The sequence below is a fragment of the Vanessa atalanta genome, chromosome 2 (genome assembly GCF_905147765.1).
Source record: "Vanessa atalanta chromosome 2, ilVanAtal1.2, whole genome shotgun sequence".
In the NCBI taxonomy this organism is placed as follows: domain Eukaryota; kingdom Metazoa; phylum Arthropoda; class Insecta; order Lepidoptera; family Nymphalidae; genus Vanessa; species Vanessa atalanta.
This window is the reverse complement of record NC_061872.1, coordinates 6,632,601-6,648,365: the sequence shown is the minus strand read 5'-3', so window position 1 is coordinate 6,648,365 and position 15,765 is coordinate 6,632,601. Positions and strand designations below refer to the sequence as shown.

Genomic DNA, 15,765 nt, shown 5'->3' with positions numbered 1-15,765 from the left:
GTTTGAAACAGGGACGTCGTGAAAAACATTGTGTCGTAAATTTCGGGCTTAATATACATTTTTTGTAAAAGTTTGCGGCGTTGCGGCTCCCTTTGTAATTTTGGTTCTCTTAAAGAGAAAGTTTAGCATATACCGATAAACTTTATATATAAGCAAATGTTTTTAATATTACGTATTTTTTCTAAATTAATTCTTATAAACACAATTTATTGCGGACAAATCAACCAATTCCATGGATGGAAATCTCACGTAACTCGAGAGTAACAGTATTGCTTTTGTCTTTGTCAATGTTACCTGAAACGAGAATGCGCGGCATCCGTTTCAGTGCGGGCCCCCCCGGTTGGGTCGCGGGGGGGCCTATTGGATAAAAAAGACTGCTGTTGTTGGTGTTTCTCCTCCACACTGCTGTAGGAAGAGTCTCGGACCACGTACGAACTTTCCCGAACTTCACGTTTTGTGATTTCTTGCTGTATAAAAACAAAATATATATAAAACACTGATTGATTATATGTAAAAGAACGAAGGAATTATTTTATTTTTATTTAAATTAGGAACATAGACGACTAGTGACGGGTATGTCACCATATTGTATGCGGTAACTTCCGTTGGCAAAAAGGTTGATATGGTAAAAAGTAATCACACTGGTTCATTCTTCCTTGAAGTCGAGATATAACAACACACATTGTTCCTTTTTTTTGCTACATGGACATGCCAATACTAAGCCTCGCTTCAAGAAATGTTTGCATAATTTTTGTATTTTTAAGTCCAATTATTTATAATACTTTAAAACATTCATAAGCTATACAATCTATAAAAAAACCCTTTTAGTGGTTTTTAGTACCTGGACTATAAAAACACATATGTCCTAAAGTAAACTAATTTACAGATCAGAGTCCTCTTCGCGCAGTTTCAATAAAAATAGAGCATACTTACACGACTCGTATAGGTGTCCGAATCACGCTCGTCAACCAACCGATCGAGGTGTCGGTTGAAGGAGTCGCGCGAGTAGTCGCTAAACTTGTTTAGCTGTGTGTTACGCTGCGTTTCACGATCCAGGGTGCTTTGTCCGTGCCGATCGGTAGTTGCATCAAGGCTGAAATAAATGTTTTATTGTGAAAACGTCAGTTTTTCGTTTCAAATATCAACGAGACTGTACACTTACCTATTATTGCTAAACATTTTTCTAGTTGTTTCGACTGTATCCCAAGAGTCGTTTCTCTGACGATACGGTTTTCCTCCTGGATCTCCTGTATCTGCTGTACCTGTCAAAAATATTTAAATGAATAGAATTTTTTTTTCATTATTATGCCATGTTTTATTTTTGAAATATTTTTCCTTACTTGGACTTCCATATCTTTTAACTCTATCCGTTTCTAACGAGGACAATGGACTACTCTGGTCAAGATTGTCTTGTGACCCGCTGTATGAGCTGTAAATTTTATAGTTTGACCGCTTTTCCACCACTCGCTTTGTCGTTGTCACCGGGCTGTATCGATCGGTGGGACTATTAACTCTGTAGCAAAAATATGTGTATTAATTTTATGAAAATAATGACAACGAATACAATTATATTTCCAGTTGATTTAATTGTTTACAATTGACACTGTATGTTTAAACAAGGACCAAGACTATTAAACTGTTGTACTTGAGTACGTATCAACTTAATTATTAACGCCAATTATCGTTTCAAAGTGTTGTGTATAGTGTTCGTATATTTTGAATATCACCTACCGATTAATTGGACTGGCCGTTCTGTTCAAAGGACTATCTTTCCTCGTTAGCGGGCTCGTCCGACCGATCGGGCTTGTAGCCCTGTATGGGCTGCTTGCTCTATACGGGCTGCTCGACCTAGCAAAATCGAGCCGTGATCCGTTGCCTAAATGTTTCGATGTTATTGGACTAGCCGTTCTGTTCCGAGAATTATCTGTCTCGTATGTCGTGTTATAACTATCTCGTTTATTTAATCTCGGATTGGAATACGAGTCGGTGACATCGTAAGCTTTTTCTTTTATATCTGAACCAAACGAGGATTTGTAATAATCCGTTGAATTACGTTTCTCTTCACGGCGATCTATTGAACTCGAACTGTGCTTTGTATTCGTTTCGTATAAATTTAAGTTACTATGCGGGCTCTCGGATCTCAATCTAGTAACTGAAAAAATAATAATAACAGAAGTAAAAGTATTGTTAGCAGCATTGACTTAAAAAATATTCTGATTCTGAAATATTTCATGGCGCGCCTTTGGGGATGTAATCGACTCGTATACCGTGACGCTAAACGGCATGATTCTCTTCGTATGCCGTCATGCGGCATGCACCTCCGAATGGCGCGTATAATATATACTTAATTGCCATATATTATTACAATACTAAGAAAACATATTTTTTTAATTATATTAATTTTCAGAAGTCATCAATTTTAATGATTATTTCAGCCGGCCCAGTAACGGCCATTTTTTTTAGTTATTGTTTTTTCACCTGGACTAGATATCCTTGCATAAGCTGGTGATGGGCTCGCACTGTCGCGATGTTTCTTGGACCGTGATCCGACCCTGAAGACGTGGGGAGATCCGTGAACATCGTATCCGTTAAAATAAATGTACAACTGTAATAAAAATAAATAATAATATGTTAAATATAAAACAATAAATCTTAATACATTTAAATAAAACATTTAAGACATTTAATGTTTAATTACTCACTCTATGCTTTCCGGCCGCTTTTGGCATAAATGTTGCACGATACTTCGTTGGCGATAACTTCTCCAACGCACACATAACACTTCTTTTATCGTGAACAATGTCTAATTGCAAATCTCCCTTGACACCGCATAAACTCGTGTCCAGTTCGAATGAGTGCGGCTTAAGAGGTTCCGCTCCTTCCAATGCACCTGGGCTAAGATGAACACCAGCTGGATCGAAAACTTCACAAGTAAATGGACCTCCCTAGAAAGACAGTTTTTTTTTTATTTGTGTACAACTGAATCAAAAAAATAATTCAAAGAAATTGATGTGTGAACTTGACGCTAACGCTTGATTTAAGGGTTTAGAATTACGAAACAAAACAATCTTGCTTATTGAAAATATTAAGATCTATTTTTATTGTTTATATTATTAGTAATATTTTTATTTAAATATTACGAGTTCTTATATAGTTATCTATAGTCTGTTCTAATCGAAGAATGGATAACGATAAACAAACCTTACATTGACGTATGCCACGTGATTGGCTAATAGCTCAGCTTTATTGTGCACTACTAACACCTCTTGACTAATATATCTTAATTTGTAACAAACACTATCATATTAAACTACTTATATTCATTTTAATTTTTCTTCCAAAATTAAGATATAGGTTTCATCGACGTTTAAAAAGCATTTTTTTCACAAATCCATAACGAATATCATAGAAAATTCAATCTTTCGACCAATAATACCGCGTCAAGTCGATGTCAAATTATGTTTATTTGATTATTGTTCTTTTGTGTTTGGAATAGACCATAGAATAAATTGTTATTGTTAAGAACTCGATATATATGTAAAAAAAATAAAATTAATTAAATAAAGTTAAATTGAATTAGATTAATATTTCGACAACATCTAAAAAATATTTTAACATAAAACCTGAATGTGTTCTCCTTTATAAGTTATAGCAATTGTCCAAACTCCAGCCTCATCAGGCTGAAATGTGGCACTTGAAGCTGTTGTTCCTGGAGCGGATGGCGGTGGGTGTCTTGGCCTTAACGGCACGGCACGACCACTCGGGGAATGGGCTGTAACATCTATGTCTTCTCGTCGTGGTGCTCCTGATTTAAAAAAAAAAACAATCAGAACGATTGACAATAGTTTTTAAAATGACGTTTGTTAATAGCTTATGTTCACATTTAATAAGGCATTAATGAAAGTGTTGTTGATGCTTCTAGTATATCTGGCAAAGATATGTTTATTAGGAATCAAAAAGTAAAGTTAGTAGTTTTAATATTTTTACAATTGCCAATTAAAAAAAATAATTTATGTATAACCTGTAGCACTGACAAGCACTTCGACAATGCTTCCGGCAGCACAAGGCGCCATTCCCGGCGGCGGAACCGAAACTAATCTAGGTAAAACTCTGAAGAAATATCTTCCATCAACTCTAAAAATAAAAATAAAAACATTAAAAAAAAAAATAAGCGCGTTTAAAGATAGACCATACAATAATCGATTTAGACAATAGCAATATATCTAAGCTTATATTTGATTGTATTATCAGCCTGTAAATTACCCACTGATGGGCTAAAGCTTCCTCTCCCTTTGAGGAGAAGGTTTGAGCATATTCCACCACGCAGCTCCAATGCGGGTTGGTTAGACATGTGGATGAATTTCGTTGAAATTAGACACATGCAGGTTTCCTCACGATGTTTTCCTTCACCGCCGACCACGAGATGAATTGTAAACACAAATTAAGCACATGAAAATTCAGTGGTGCTTACCTGGGTTTGAACCCGCAATCATCGGTTAAAATGCACGCGTTCTAACCACTGGGCCAGCTCGGCTCAATATACATATATGATTGCTAGCACTGAATTCCAATAATTACAATAACACTATAATGTTCAAGACTATATCGATGAACAAGTAATTACTGTGATTGTAACTCAGGTTAAATCGACTGTGACGTCATTTGACTGTGATATGCACATATAAGAATATTACCTGATGTCATCCACGGTAAGTATAATTTCATGCATGCCTGCGTGTTCAGGGACAAATTCGCCTGCACCTTTTGCGTCCAACTTTAGTCTAGATTCTTGTTCTAACGGATTAAGGATTGACACTTTTACTTCTGATATCGATAATTCGTTCGTTATACTTTCAACTTTGATGTAAGTCTGAAATCAAATAATAAATTTAAAATATAGTAACTGGTTGATCTTTGAAAAATATACAAACATATAATTATTTTTTAAATTATAAAAATACAAATTAAGTTTAACGCAAATGCAGTTAATACTGGATTTGCGTTGAACTTAATTCTTAAACATGTGAAATTAGCTAGGTACTATTTTCTTATTATACACTTTATAACAACGCAGCGTATAATTATGTATAATAAATAATTATCGTTGGTTCAAACTCTAAGTCGGGCCGATAACAGCTATTGGGTTTTGCTGTCGAAAAAGTCTCAGTAACAGTACGGAGTCTAGAAGGTGCAGTACTCTCCCGTGCCTTGGAAAGCACCCAAAGCCGTTGGTCCAGCGCCTGAACTCTTTCCGATCGTGTCGGCTTTATCACCCATCGGATTATGAGACTGACGGCACAGAGAGTGCACCTGTGTGTGCGTACACACTTGTGCACTATTATAGGTCAAGCGTAGTTGCCTGGCCAAGGCCTGAACGACTCTCTATATAAATTAATATAATATTTTCAACTCGTGAGCATGATCGATGACACTTTGTCAAAACGTCTGGCAACAAAAAAAATTATAATCGGCGAATAAGTCTAAGTAATATATAAAAATATCATGATGCTATTTAAATTTTAAAGTATTATATGTTTATTGTTATGATGAGACGAGTAGAACCTAGCTGACAGGACAGGCCGACTAGAAATGCTCTTATAAGTTCGTATGTTAGGTTAGGTTAGGTTACCATTAGGTAATATTTTTTCACTTATTCAAAGACGAAATAGGAATATTTGTAATGTATAAAGAGTTATTAGGTATATTTTAATTAAAAACTTACTGGTTCTCCGACTCTCCCAGAAGTGGAATCAAGAGCGACTCGCAACATGTCATGGATAGGTGGACGGGGTGGTACATTTCGGAACTGCGTTGCCCAGGTCATTACACCTAAGTGCTCCACATCACTTTGACTCATGTCTTTAGCAGACAAGACAGGTTGCACACCTAAAAAAAAACCGCTTAAACGTTATCAAAAATTACGCAAGCTCATAGTTACAACGCACAATACATTTTGGCGACCATATTGTTTAACGGTCATTAAATTTTAATTAAAGCTTATATTTATGATAATTTATTTCGACCAATTAAGTTTCATTTTATCAACGATAATTATTGCATTCGATAATATGGCAAATATAATATATTGCTTTAAAAATAGTTCAGCACACACTGTGGGTACCAAACATAATATTACTGCTTGTTGATACGACCCTTTGATCTAAATATAAACTGCTCACTTGGGAAAATAAACCACTAAATGTACGTTTTGCAACATTTCTGCAATGTTTCTATTTATACAGACTATTTCCATGAATTCTGAATAATATGCTATGAATACAAATACAAATATATCATATTCAGCCTGGCTTTTAGTTAAATTAAAGAAGTTTTTATATATATATATATTTTTTTAAATTAAATTTTCAATTTAATCTAAATATATATACCATGATAAAGCTTTCCATTATTTAGTATTTTTTATATATTTGAAATATCGATGTAATAATCAGTAATCAATAAATATTTTATTTTGTTGGAGGTTATTCTAATTATAATTATATCTTATTTTAATTATAATTATATCTTATTAAAATGATGGTACGTTTTGGCAAAATTTCATTGAAATTAGACACATGCAGGTTTTCTTACTATGCTTTATTTTAACGCTGAGCACGAGATGAATTATAAACACAAATTAATCACATAAAAATTCAGTGGTGCGTGCCTGGATTTGAACCCGAAATCATCGATTAAAATGTACGTTTTCTAACCACTAGGCCATCATCAATATTAAATAATATGAATCCATTAAATAAAGTTAGTTTATTAAACGGTATATGTCGTTACCAAGTAATAATATATTTATTAATATATTACAACTTATATTATTATATTATTTATACCTACCTAATTTTTTTCCAGCATCGATAGCCATTTGGCAATTCTCTTCCCATCGTGCGGGATCTCGGCGAAGTCTGCTCGGTGGTGGTGCAGGACCACCCATCGATCTGACCAGCTCATTGGCAACACGGCCGTCATTCCAATCGGTCTGAAAACGTATAATAGTTAGTTAGTTATTAAGTATTAGAAAATGTATCCGTTATTAGAAATAGTCAGTAGTACGTATTGTTTTTTAACTAAATGTTATAAGTAAAGATTTTTCACAAATACCAGTATCATTCATGGTATGTTACAAGATTCTGTAAATAAGATGATTAATGAATGAATGATGATGATTGTCATTCATTTTCTTATTTTAATAATCTTCAAATTCGGTTTAGTTATTTTTCGAGTATTTAATTTAGTATATTTTCCTTTACGTAGCAATAACAGTCATCGTTTTGTAATAATAATAAGATTTCTTGCTATATAAAGCTATATCATATTGATTTATAATAACATTTCAGTAATACTTTATATTTAGTAACTACAAAAAGTTTGTTGTTGAACAATTTCCAAAATATTTATTCCTTCGACTTCATACACTTTTGTAGTATAAATATTTGACATAAGACTTATAGATTCACCTTTATTAAAACCCTAACCCAGTGATTTTCACTTTTAATTATCGCAATTTTTGTATTCTTATTATAAGCGCAACGTTCGTTATCGTGTCAGAAAGCGAAACAATTAACTACCGCGAACAGAATTAAGCCGAAACTTTATAAGTAGTCTGTTATTATTTACGATGTATGTTGCTTATCTTGCCAAAGTGCTTTTGTTCAACGAACAAAAACAGATATCACATTATGTTATCATTCGACACAACGTACAACAGCTTACGTATCACTTGTGTTGCATAACAGCTCGTATATTTATGTTCAGTTGTTATTAGCTCACATCTTAAGTTTTCTGTTAGCCTGGTATTTGAAAAGAGTTCGCGAGTATATGTACGTTTATTTTTTTTCTATCTATTAAAAAAGTATAAGACACAATTTAAACAAACTTGCATAAAGGCAGTATTTTATATGTATATTAACGAAAATGTGTTCAATGATTTCCCTCGTTTCAAGATGTCTGACAAAGTTGAGAATTGGCACACGTAAAAACGACCATAGAACACGAATACGATTTAATAATTTTGTCCTGCTTACTATCTTGACTAAGATCTCCAGGAAAAAAAAAATAAAAAATACTGTTTGCCTACCGTCCTCCAAGTGACGGTAAAAGTTATTCTTTCGCGTGTTGTTTTAGTATTATTACATTTTATTTATATTCGCAATATTTAGCTAGTATTGATTTAGAAATAAAAATATAGGATCAAAGGTACTGTTTAGTTAGTTAACTTAAACAATACTGTTTGTTTGAAAACTAAAGAAACAGAAATGGTATCTTCTAGCCATTGGGCTATCTTGGCTGATCTGTAGGTGTGAAAACGGTCTTCAAAACGGTCGCAAAATAAATAAATAATACTACTCAAGCAACATGAATCTAAGCCCGTGTCCTAAAGTATCTGGATGTTGAATTTCACGACTAGTCGTTAAGACGTTGAGACTTGAGGCGTAAAAGTAAAATAAACGATAAAACTAACTTCCATATTTATAACCTTTAAAATAATTTAATGACTGAAACTCGATTGTTGTTCGAAATATTACGACAGTGCATAGAAATGTTCGCACTTGAATGTTAAAACGAACGTCGAAATTGTATTCTCAATATACGTCTTCTATTCTATTTCTAAAGCTAATGATATATATAATAAATGATAAAAATATTTTGATATATTTTTATTTTTCTGTATAAAAAATTGACCCTCAAAATAAACATCGAAGACAGCCCCAATTTCTTATATTGGATTTTTTTTTTTAAATCAAGATACCGTGGGACATCTCTATGCCAAATATGAATGAAAAGGATATAGATTTACAGATTTCAACCATTGTTTGCCAAGAACTCAGCGGTCGTGCGTTACTTGAATGAAATAAAACATTTTTGGTTAATATTCTTCAGCGAATTGTCTTAATTCCATTTTCATTAGTCAGTCAAATTAAAGTTTGTAAAAACAAGCGGAGATTTCGTTTAAAATCGATCATAGTATCCTATATAATTAGAATCCCATAATACTGATTACTTTGTTTACGTACAAAATTATATTGACTTCTTGAGAATGGTCGTGGTCTCCTCCATTCTTTTGATTGTTGTTTTGACTTAGGAGATATAAAACGGACACAAGTTTCACGAATAGTAACAAATCTCTCTTAAAAGTATTGCGGATCAGCTCCCAACAACTCCAACAAGCACCCGAAAGTCCGTGTTTTTGTTCAACTTAAAGGTGTTTTTTTACATGTCTTACAAAAACGTTAGAAAATTTAAATTTATTTTTATGATATTTTCAGTTTTCATTTATTTTTGTGGTAAATTTAAATGACCAATTTAATTGGCAATTTAATACTATTTACAATCAAATTTCTTTTTAAAATCATAGTTTATATAAAATTTATTTGTATTTATCATTTAGATAATTATATACAAATCAAAATTAAAAATAACTACTCTAAAAATCATGAACGCATGCAATAGTGTCAAGAATGCTATCAGTATCTCAGAATTAAAAGGCATTTTTGATTTTCTGTTCAAAAATGGACTTGCTTAACTGTTAACAGTATAATTCTTCTAATGACATAAGATGCCTTATTTCTATTCACAGGTATCTCTCATAAGCCACGACATTCTAGTCACAAATTTTGATGATGTTGTAAACCACCTACTACTGTTTTTTTTTTTTTAAATCGTACCGTGAAATTTGTAATGGGCCTTTCAAGGCGAGAGTTAACCCACTCCAAGGTTGATTTAACTCCTGCAGCATCTGGTTTCATAAAGTACGACAGATATGTCATGCCGGAGAGCTCGTCAAGCCAAGGCGACGCTAAGTAGTCAGGTTCCAGCACCATGGGGACGTCTAACTCTCGATGCGCCAACTTCATAGCTCTTCGGCAATTTTCTATAGCTTCATGGCGATCTGGAAATAATATTAAAGCGTTAAGTATAATTTCAAGAAACGAAATATTTATTTATATTTTAAATACTATTATAATTCAAATCATTTTTAAATCAAGTAGATAGTTATGAGCACTTGCATGTTAAATTAACTGTAAAGCTGTCTCCAGTTTAGAATGTAGATTATACCGAGAGGATCTGATAAGAAAATCAGTAGCAACACTTCTTCTCTAAAGAAATACAATTTAATTTTGATGTCCTTTGGCAATCAAGAAGTACAAATTCAATACTTTTTGTCATAATAATATTTTTTATTGTGATATAAGCAGGTGGATATTTTTTTCAACGATTTTTTTTTTAAACATTAAGAGTGGAAATCGCGTAATCGTATTAATCATCGCTTTAAATCAAATTATGTTATGTTAACCAAATGAGAGTGTGTAGGTTAAAATTATTCTGAATCGCAACATTCGGCTTAATGTTTAAAATATACAATGATGTTATTTTCATTGTATCTAAAATTGCAGTCATTGTTTTTATTTTGCTAACGCCGGCTAGCGGCTCCTACTGACCTTATATAAGAATAATTAAATAAAATGAAAAATAAAGGAATTCACACGAAACGAACAAAGAAACATTGTATAACTATTTAAAATTGAATTCAAAACAAATTGAAGTATTTATATACCTAAATCAAAAATAAATTAAACAGAACGAAAAATATAACTGATTACAATACGATAACCAAATATATTAAGTATGACAATACAACATGTAGCAATTGTAATATATATGTGTTACACCTTAAGCTCCATTGAATAATCAATAAGGCTTATGAAAGGCATAAACAGAATACAGAAGGGATGATAAAATAAAAGCGATATAGAAATATTATCAATCATCTTCTGACGTTAGATTGAAAAGCATTTACGGGGGGAATAATTAATTCGCCAAGAGCTACTTGGTCTCTATCATTTTAAGAAAAATTTTACTAATTTCGTTCCAATGAAAATAGAAAGCAATTATAATACTTTAATATTCGCAAAGAAGGACTTTTATAAGAATCACGACGTCTATTGCTTAATTTTCAATTTAATTTAAAACTGAAAATGCCCTTTTGTGGATCACTGTTGAGAATAAATGAATACTAACTAAGTTCCTTCCAATGTGGGAAGGTACCAGGCTTGCAGAAGTCGACCAGAGCTGATAGTAACACTCCGCTATTCCAGTCGGTCGTGAGGTTGCCAACACGACATTCCGGTAGTGCTGCCTGGAGCCATGACAGCATAAGTTTTCTGCAATAAATTAAATAATTTAGTTCATGATCGGCTAAGGCATCTATGCCTTTTGTGAAGATTAAGAATTTATTCCACAACGTAGCTTGTTCACCAATTAGGTGGATACATATGTGGCAGATTTTCATTCAGGTGGAGTTTTTCTCCACTGACTCGACTCGACGTGGATTATAAAGATAAATTAAGCATATAAAAATCAACAATGCCTACCGGGATTTAAATCTTAAGTTAAAATCACGCCGTAATTAGTTTCAATTAGACATTGATCTTAGAATATTACATAACACCTTAAATTTCGACACAGTCGAGTCCACTATTGGATGAACGTATGACAGGTCGAATTAAAAGATCATGCAGTTGATACATATTATACCTATATATTTGTGTAAATGCGTGCTCTGATGGTTACCGTCAGGTATAATAACTTATAGGTACCATCAATTATTCATCAATCATTAGCAAGATCTAAGACGTTATTTCACTGACTCTCTCACCCTTTAGACGCATTAAAGAGTACCTCTTGATATTTGGCGGTAGAATAATTGTAGAGTAGGGTTCATGGGTAGATACTGAATTATAATCCAAAATTTTTAAATAAAATAAAAAAAATAAAATTGAATAAAAACTAAACGTTAATCGGAATTAAAAAAAATGTCCTTCACGCCGACATCGGGTGCGGCGACTCTCAACGGTGAATAGTCCAATGAATACTATATTAACGTACTTAATAAATCAAATGAAAATTCGCCTTAATCATGACTCGCAGGAAAAATTAAATAATCTTTAATATTTTCAAGGCGAGGTGTTTTATTGCCTACTTTCTACCTTCAGGCTACTGGCTGAGGATCTTTTGAAAGAAAAACTATATGAAACAATATATTTTATTAGTTCACCCAGTATTTGAACCTAGGAGCATGGAATCTACAGCATTAGAGTGTAGTTACTAGATCAATGAGGAAAAGATGTTGAACTATAACAATTTTTAATATTATTACAGCTGTTTATAATAATTAAAGGCGTAAAAATTGCTCCTATTAATATAAAAGTCCTTATGTATTAAATATATAATATGATTATATGCTATTTTTTTAAGTTAATATTTGCTTAAATTTAATATACGTTTATTGTGGACCTACTAAATTTAGAAATAAAGTATAATTTTATACAGAAATATATTATTAACTATACAAAAAAAGTATATTTCATATTTATACGATATAAAAAAACACCGTCTAAATATCATAGCCCTGTTTGGAACACAAATGTGAGCTAAAAACGTTATCGATTGGTTTTGCAATAGCAAAAATGTGATGAAAGTTTACATATAAGGTGTATTAGGATGTAATGCAATCGTTGGCTGTTTGCGCCCGCGCAAGCGCGCCGCGCTAATTGCCCAGTCTCGCACTGCGCCGGCGCAGTAGCGTGGGGCTGCTAAAAACAGTTATCTATTATAACAGCTCTCTGATTCTACTATCCTCTATTGATCATTGCAACAGATAAGGTGATTTTAAAACAGTAAAATAACTAACAATAGTAAATTAACACGAACGTTGTAGGATTTAATGCGAGCAGTAGCCGAATTAATTCGCGTGGGTTTTGTAAAAGGCGAAAAATATTTAGAGTTTCCTCATAACAATTTTCATTAAAATGGTTCAAAAGAATTTCCCGTTGAGAAAGTTAGTACAGATCCTTGAAATAAGCCAACATTTATTAATTAAGAATTAATTATGGCTTGTGTAAATAATTGCGTAAATTCACAAATATATTTTCGAGAAATATCAATACGTTCCAATGATCTCTTTTCTATTAAGTATCATTACCATAATTTCATATCACAAGTAGGTATAACTTCTGTGATTTTGCTGTCAATACATTTAGATATAGATTTTTTTAAATAGTCGTTTCGTTATTCCATTTACCGGATGATTCGTTCATTTAACCTTAGAGTTACAAAATTATGTAAATATTACAAAAAAAATCTGGATAAAAATCGATTTGAAGTCTATTGGTAAAGCGGAATCTACAGATTTTGTTTAGGAGTAGTTAGCTAAACATAGCATTGTCTTCTTCTTTCGAATGTCAAATCATTGAAGACGAAGGAAGAGAGAAATCAATATTTAACTAAACACCTGCCAAAGAGCGTTTATTAGTAAGGCCGTTAATGCTATGAAACTTTAAGTAAAAATGTTGTTTTCTAATTTATCCGTATTACCTGGGTGGGAATTTGCTTCGTCCAATTTGATAACGGACAATTAGAGACCAGATTAGTCCAAGAATGAGTTTTAAATTTCCATTTACAATGTCCACGTTTCCTGAAAAATAAAATACACTTCACATTTATAATCGTCAAATATAGTGTTGTTTTTAATAGATTGATATGTTTTCATCAGCATTTTTAAACAAATACGGTACCTAATCTACGATTTTACCTTCTTTTGACTAAAAAAAAAATAACGCTTTTATCCATTTTGGATAAATTTTTTCGAAAATTCGATTTTTTTAAGATTAGTAAATATATAATTACTTTACCTATTTTTTACCTAAAATAGGGGTAATAATAATTGTAATTTGAATATTTTCTACAGTAATAATTATTTGTGAAATTTGGAATTTTAAGCCAATGGATAAAAGGACTGAAAGCCAGACTAACACAAAATACATAGTTTTTAATTTGGTAACTTGCAAATATCTATATTACTTTTAAAAGGGTCGTTAGTTGATATAACAGATACACTATAATTTTAAATGTTTGTATTATTCAATGCTGGACTAGTATCGTATAAAATGACCTACATTAATAACAACACAAAACTTTCACTAATGTATTGTGCCTTTAAAGATATAGATTTCATGCATTTCAATCCTTTCCAGTATTAATACCCAAAAACAGCGTACGATCGCTTCCTGACTCACTCAGCAGGCTAAAACTCATTTATTTGTTTTTTATTGTAAGTAAATAATGTCATATAATACCTACCTATATTAACAAGTTTAACACCATCGTCCTCGATGGCCTGTAAAGCGGTGGTAACATTTTCAAGTCTATGGTGCTGATTGGTCGGGTTCGGACTCCAGCCCTTTAACCTTCGACCCTGCAGAGCTTCCACCAGAGAGCACAACACGGTTCCATCACTTAAGTCCTCCACCAGATCTATTACCTATTAAAGAAAAAACCAGAAAAATCTAGTTTCATTATTTGTTATATAATGTGGTTAAATACAATAAACTGTTTAAACAGTTTAGAAATTTACACAATTAAAACCATTAGTCACGATATTGAAAGTCAAACACTCCGTCGAATTTTTATTTATTTTGTAAGTATCTAATGTTGAAATAATACTTTTAACAAGTCCGATAATATTGATCTCACCTTAATATTTATAGGCTTCAGGGTCTCATTGACCCAGTTCCTAAATGTATTCGCTTGGATTTCCACCCAAAGATCTTCATGACCTTTAATAGCCATAGCTTTAGCTGCAGTTCCTTCTGGACTCCTCGCTGCGAGACCGGCTTGTGTAATCCGACCCGCTGATCCCTCAGGTGTGTGGGCTTTTACACCCTGGTGGGTGACTCTGACCCCCTCCATGTTACTTTATTAGTTAACAGGACAAATGACTAAACCTTTTTATTACATCAGTCATAATAACACTGCACGGTTGCGACATCTGGAACAAGTTATTATTGTATTATAAAATATGTGGTTTGACTAATACTGTTCTGTCGTTGCGTATAGTACTTTATAAATATAATTTCATATAGGGTTCGTGCAAATTGTATACATAAACGTGGGATAATCTTGATAGTTATGTTTCTGTATTTCTGTATAAAGGAATATTTAGTTAAGTATCTGCAATTGCGAGGTTTAGTAGTTAGTATTAATACGTTAGCGCGCATAATTAGATTATGATTAATTTAATTGTGTGATAATATAAATGAAAATCAAAATGAATAAATATTTCATTTAAACAGGTTCTGCATAGCATCACTTTCGGAATGTAGAATCTATTTAGGATTCTAACTAGTAACTTTATAGTTATCCTTTCTATTAATAATATATTGTACATGTAATAATCAATATACCTAATGATACTATGTACTTATATATTTAACTCTATTATTAAAATCAAAATATTAATAAATACAGAAAAATTAACATTGTTGAAATTATACCTCAAAACAATAACGAAACTACGACGTATGTTTAACGTACATTCTATTTATAATGAGGAATGTTTCATTAAGAAATAACGCACGTATGCCTAGTTAAAAGGAAAATAAATTCCTGCAGTCGATAGTTTAAACGACCTTTGCGATAATGTGTGAATCGTGCGGCTCGTCAATGTCAGCGACGCGGGCGCTAAGAGTTTTCAGCAGATTGATGACGTATTGTCACTTGCCTTGTGATTGATGATACTATCCGAGCTTTTTTTCAAAGCGAGCGATGAACAGTTTCAAATTCCGAACGGTATAGTGGAATGAGTTTTAAACTAACATCTATAACCAATCTGATAGTAACAACAAAAATCCTACCAACGTAGGAACTTTGAAACATGTGGTGTGAAGTATGGTATATATAAGTGAAATTTAAAAC

At 32.5% G+C, this 15,765-nt stretch overlaps 1 protein-coding gene across 2 annotated transcripts in view; it reads right to left on the bottom strand.

Moving 5' to 3' along the window:
* Positions 1 to 15,765, bottom strand: part of LOC125073214 (filamin-A) — a 99,422-nt gene that overhangs the window by 62,216 nt on the left and 21,441 nt on the right. Inside the window, exons 2-18 of one of the 2 annotated variants that reach the window (XM_047683956.1) lie at positions 14,545 to 14,839; positions 14,152 to 14,332; positions 13,387 to 13,486; positions 11,032 to 11,174; positions 9,678 to 9,901; positions 6,850 to 6,991; positions 5,723 to 5,886; positions 4,695 to 4,870; positions 4,022 to 4,134; positions 3,624 to 3,805; positions 2,703 to 2,945; positions 2,479 to 2,605; positions 1,732 to 2,152; positions 1,341 to 1,513; positions 1,163 to 1,262; positions 934 to 1,093; positions 295 to 467 (exon numbers count right to left, since the gene is read on the bottom strand). In XM_047683956.1, coding sequence (XP_047539912.1) covers positions 295 to 467; positions 934 to 1,093; positions 1,163 to 1,262; positions 1,341 to 1,513; positions 1,732 to 2,152; positions 2,479 to 2,605; positions 2,703 to 2,945; positions 3,624 to 3,805; positions 4,022 to 4,134; positions 4,695 to 4,870; positions 5,723 to 5,886; positions 6,850 to 6,991; positions 9,678 to 9,901; positions 11,032 to 11,174; positions 13,387 to 13,486; positions 14,152 to 14,332; positions 14,545 to 14,760 — 3,038 coding nt within the window. In that variant the 5' untranslated portion in view covers positions 14,761 to 14,839. Of the gene's footprint in view, positions 1 to 294; positions 468 to 933; positions 1,094 to 1,162; positions 1,263 to 1,340; positions 1,514 to 1,731; positions 2,153 to 2,478; positions 2,606 to 2,702; positions 2,946 to 3,623; positions 3,806 to 4,021; positions 4,135 to 4,694; positions 4,871 to 5,722; positions 5,891 to 6,849; positions 6,992 to 9,677; positions 9,902 to 11,031; positions 11,175 to 13,386; positions 13,487 to 14,151; positions 14,333 to 14,544; positions 14,840 to 15,765 lie in introns of those variants that run through there. The other variant, XM_047683964.1, reaches the window with a different exon arrangement.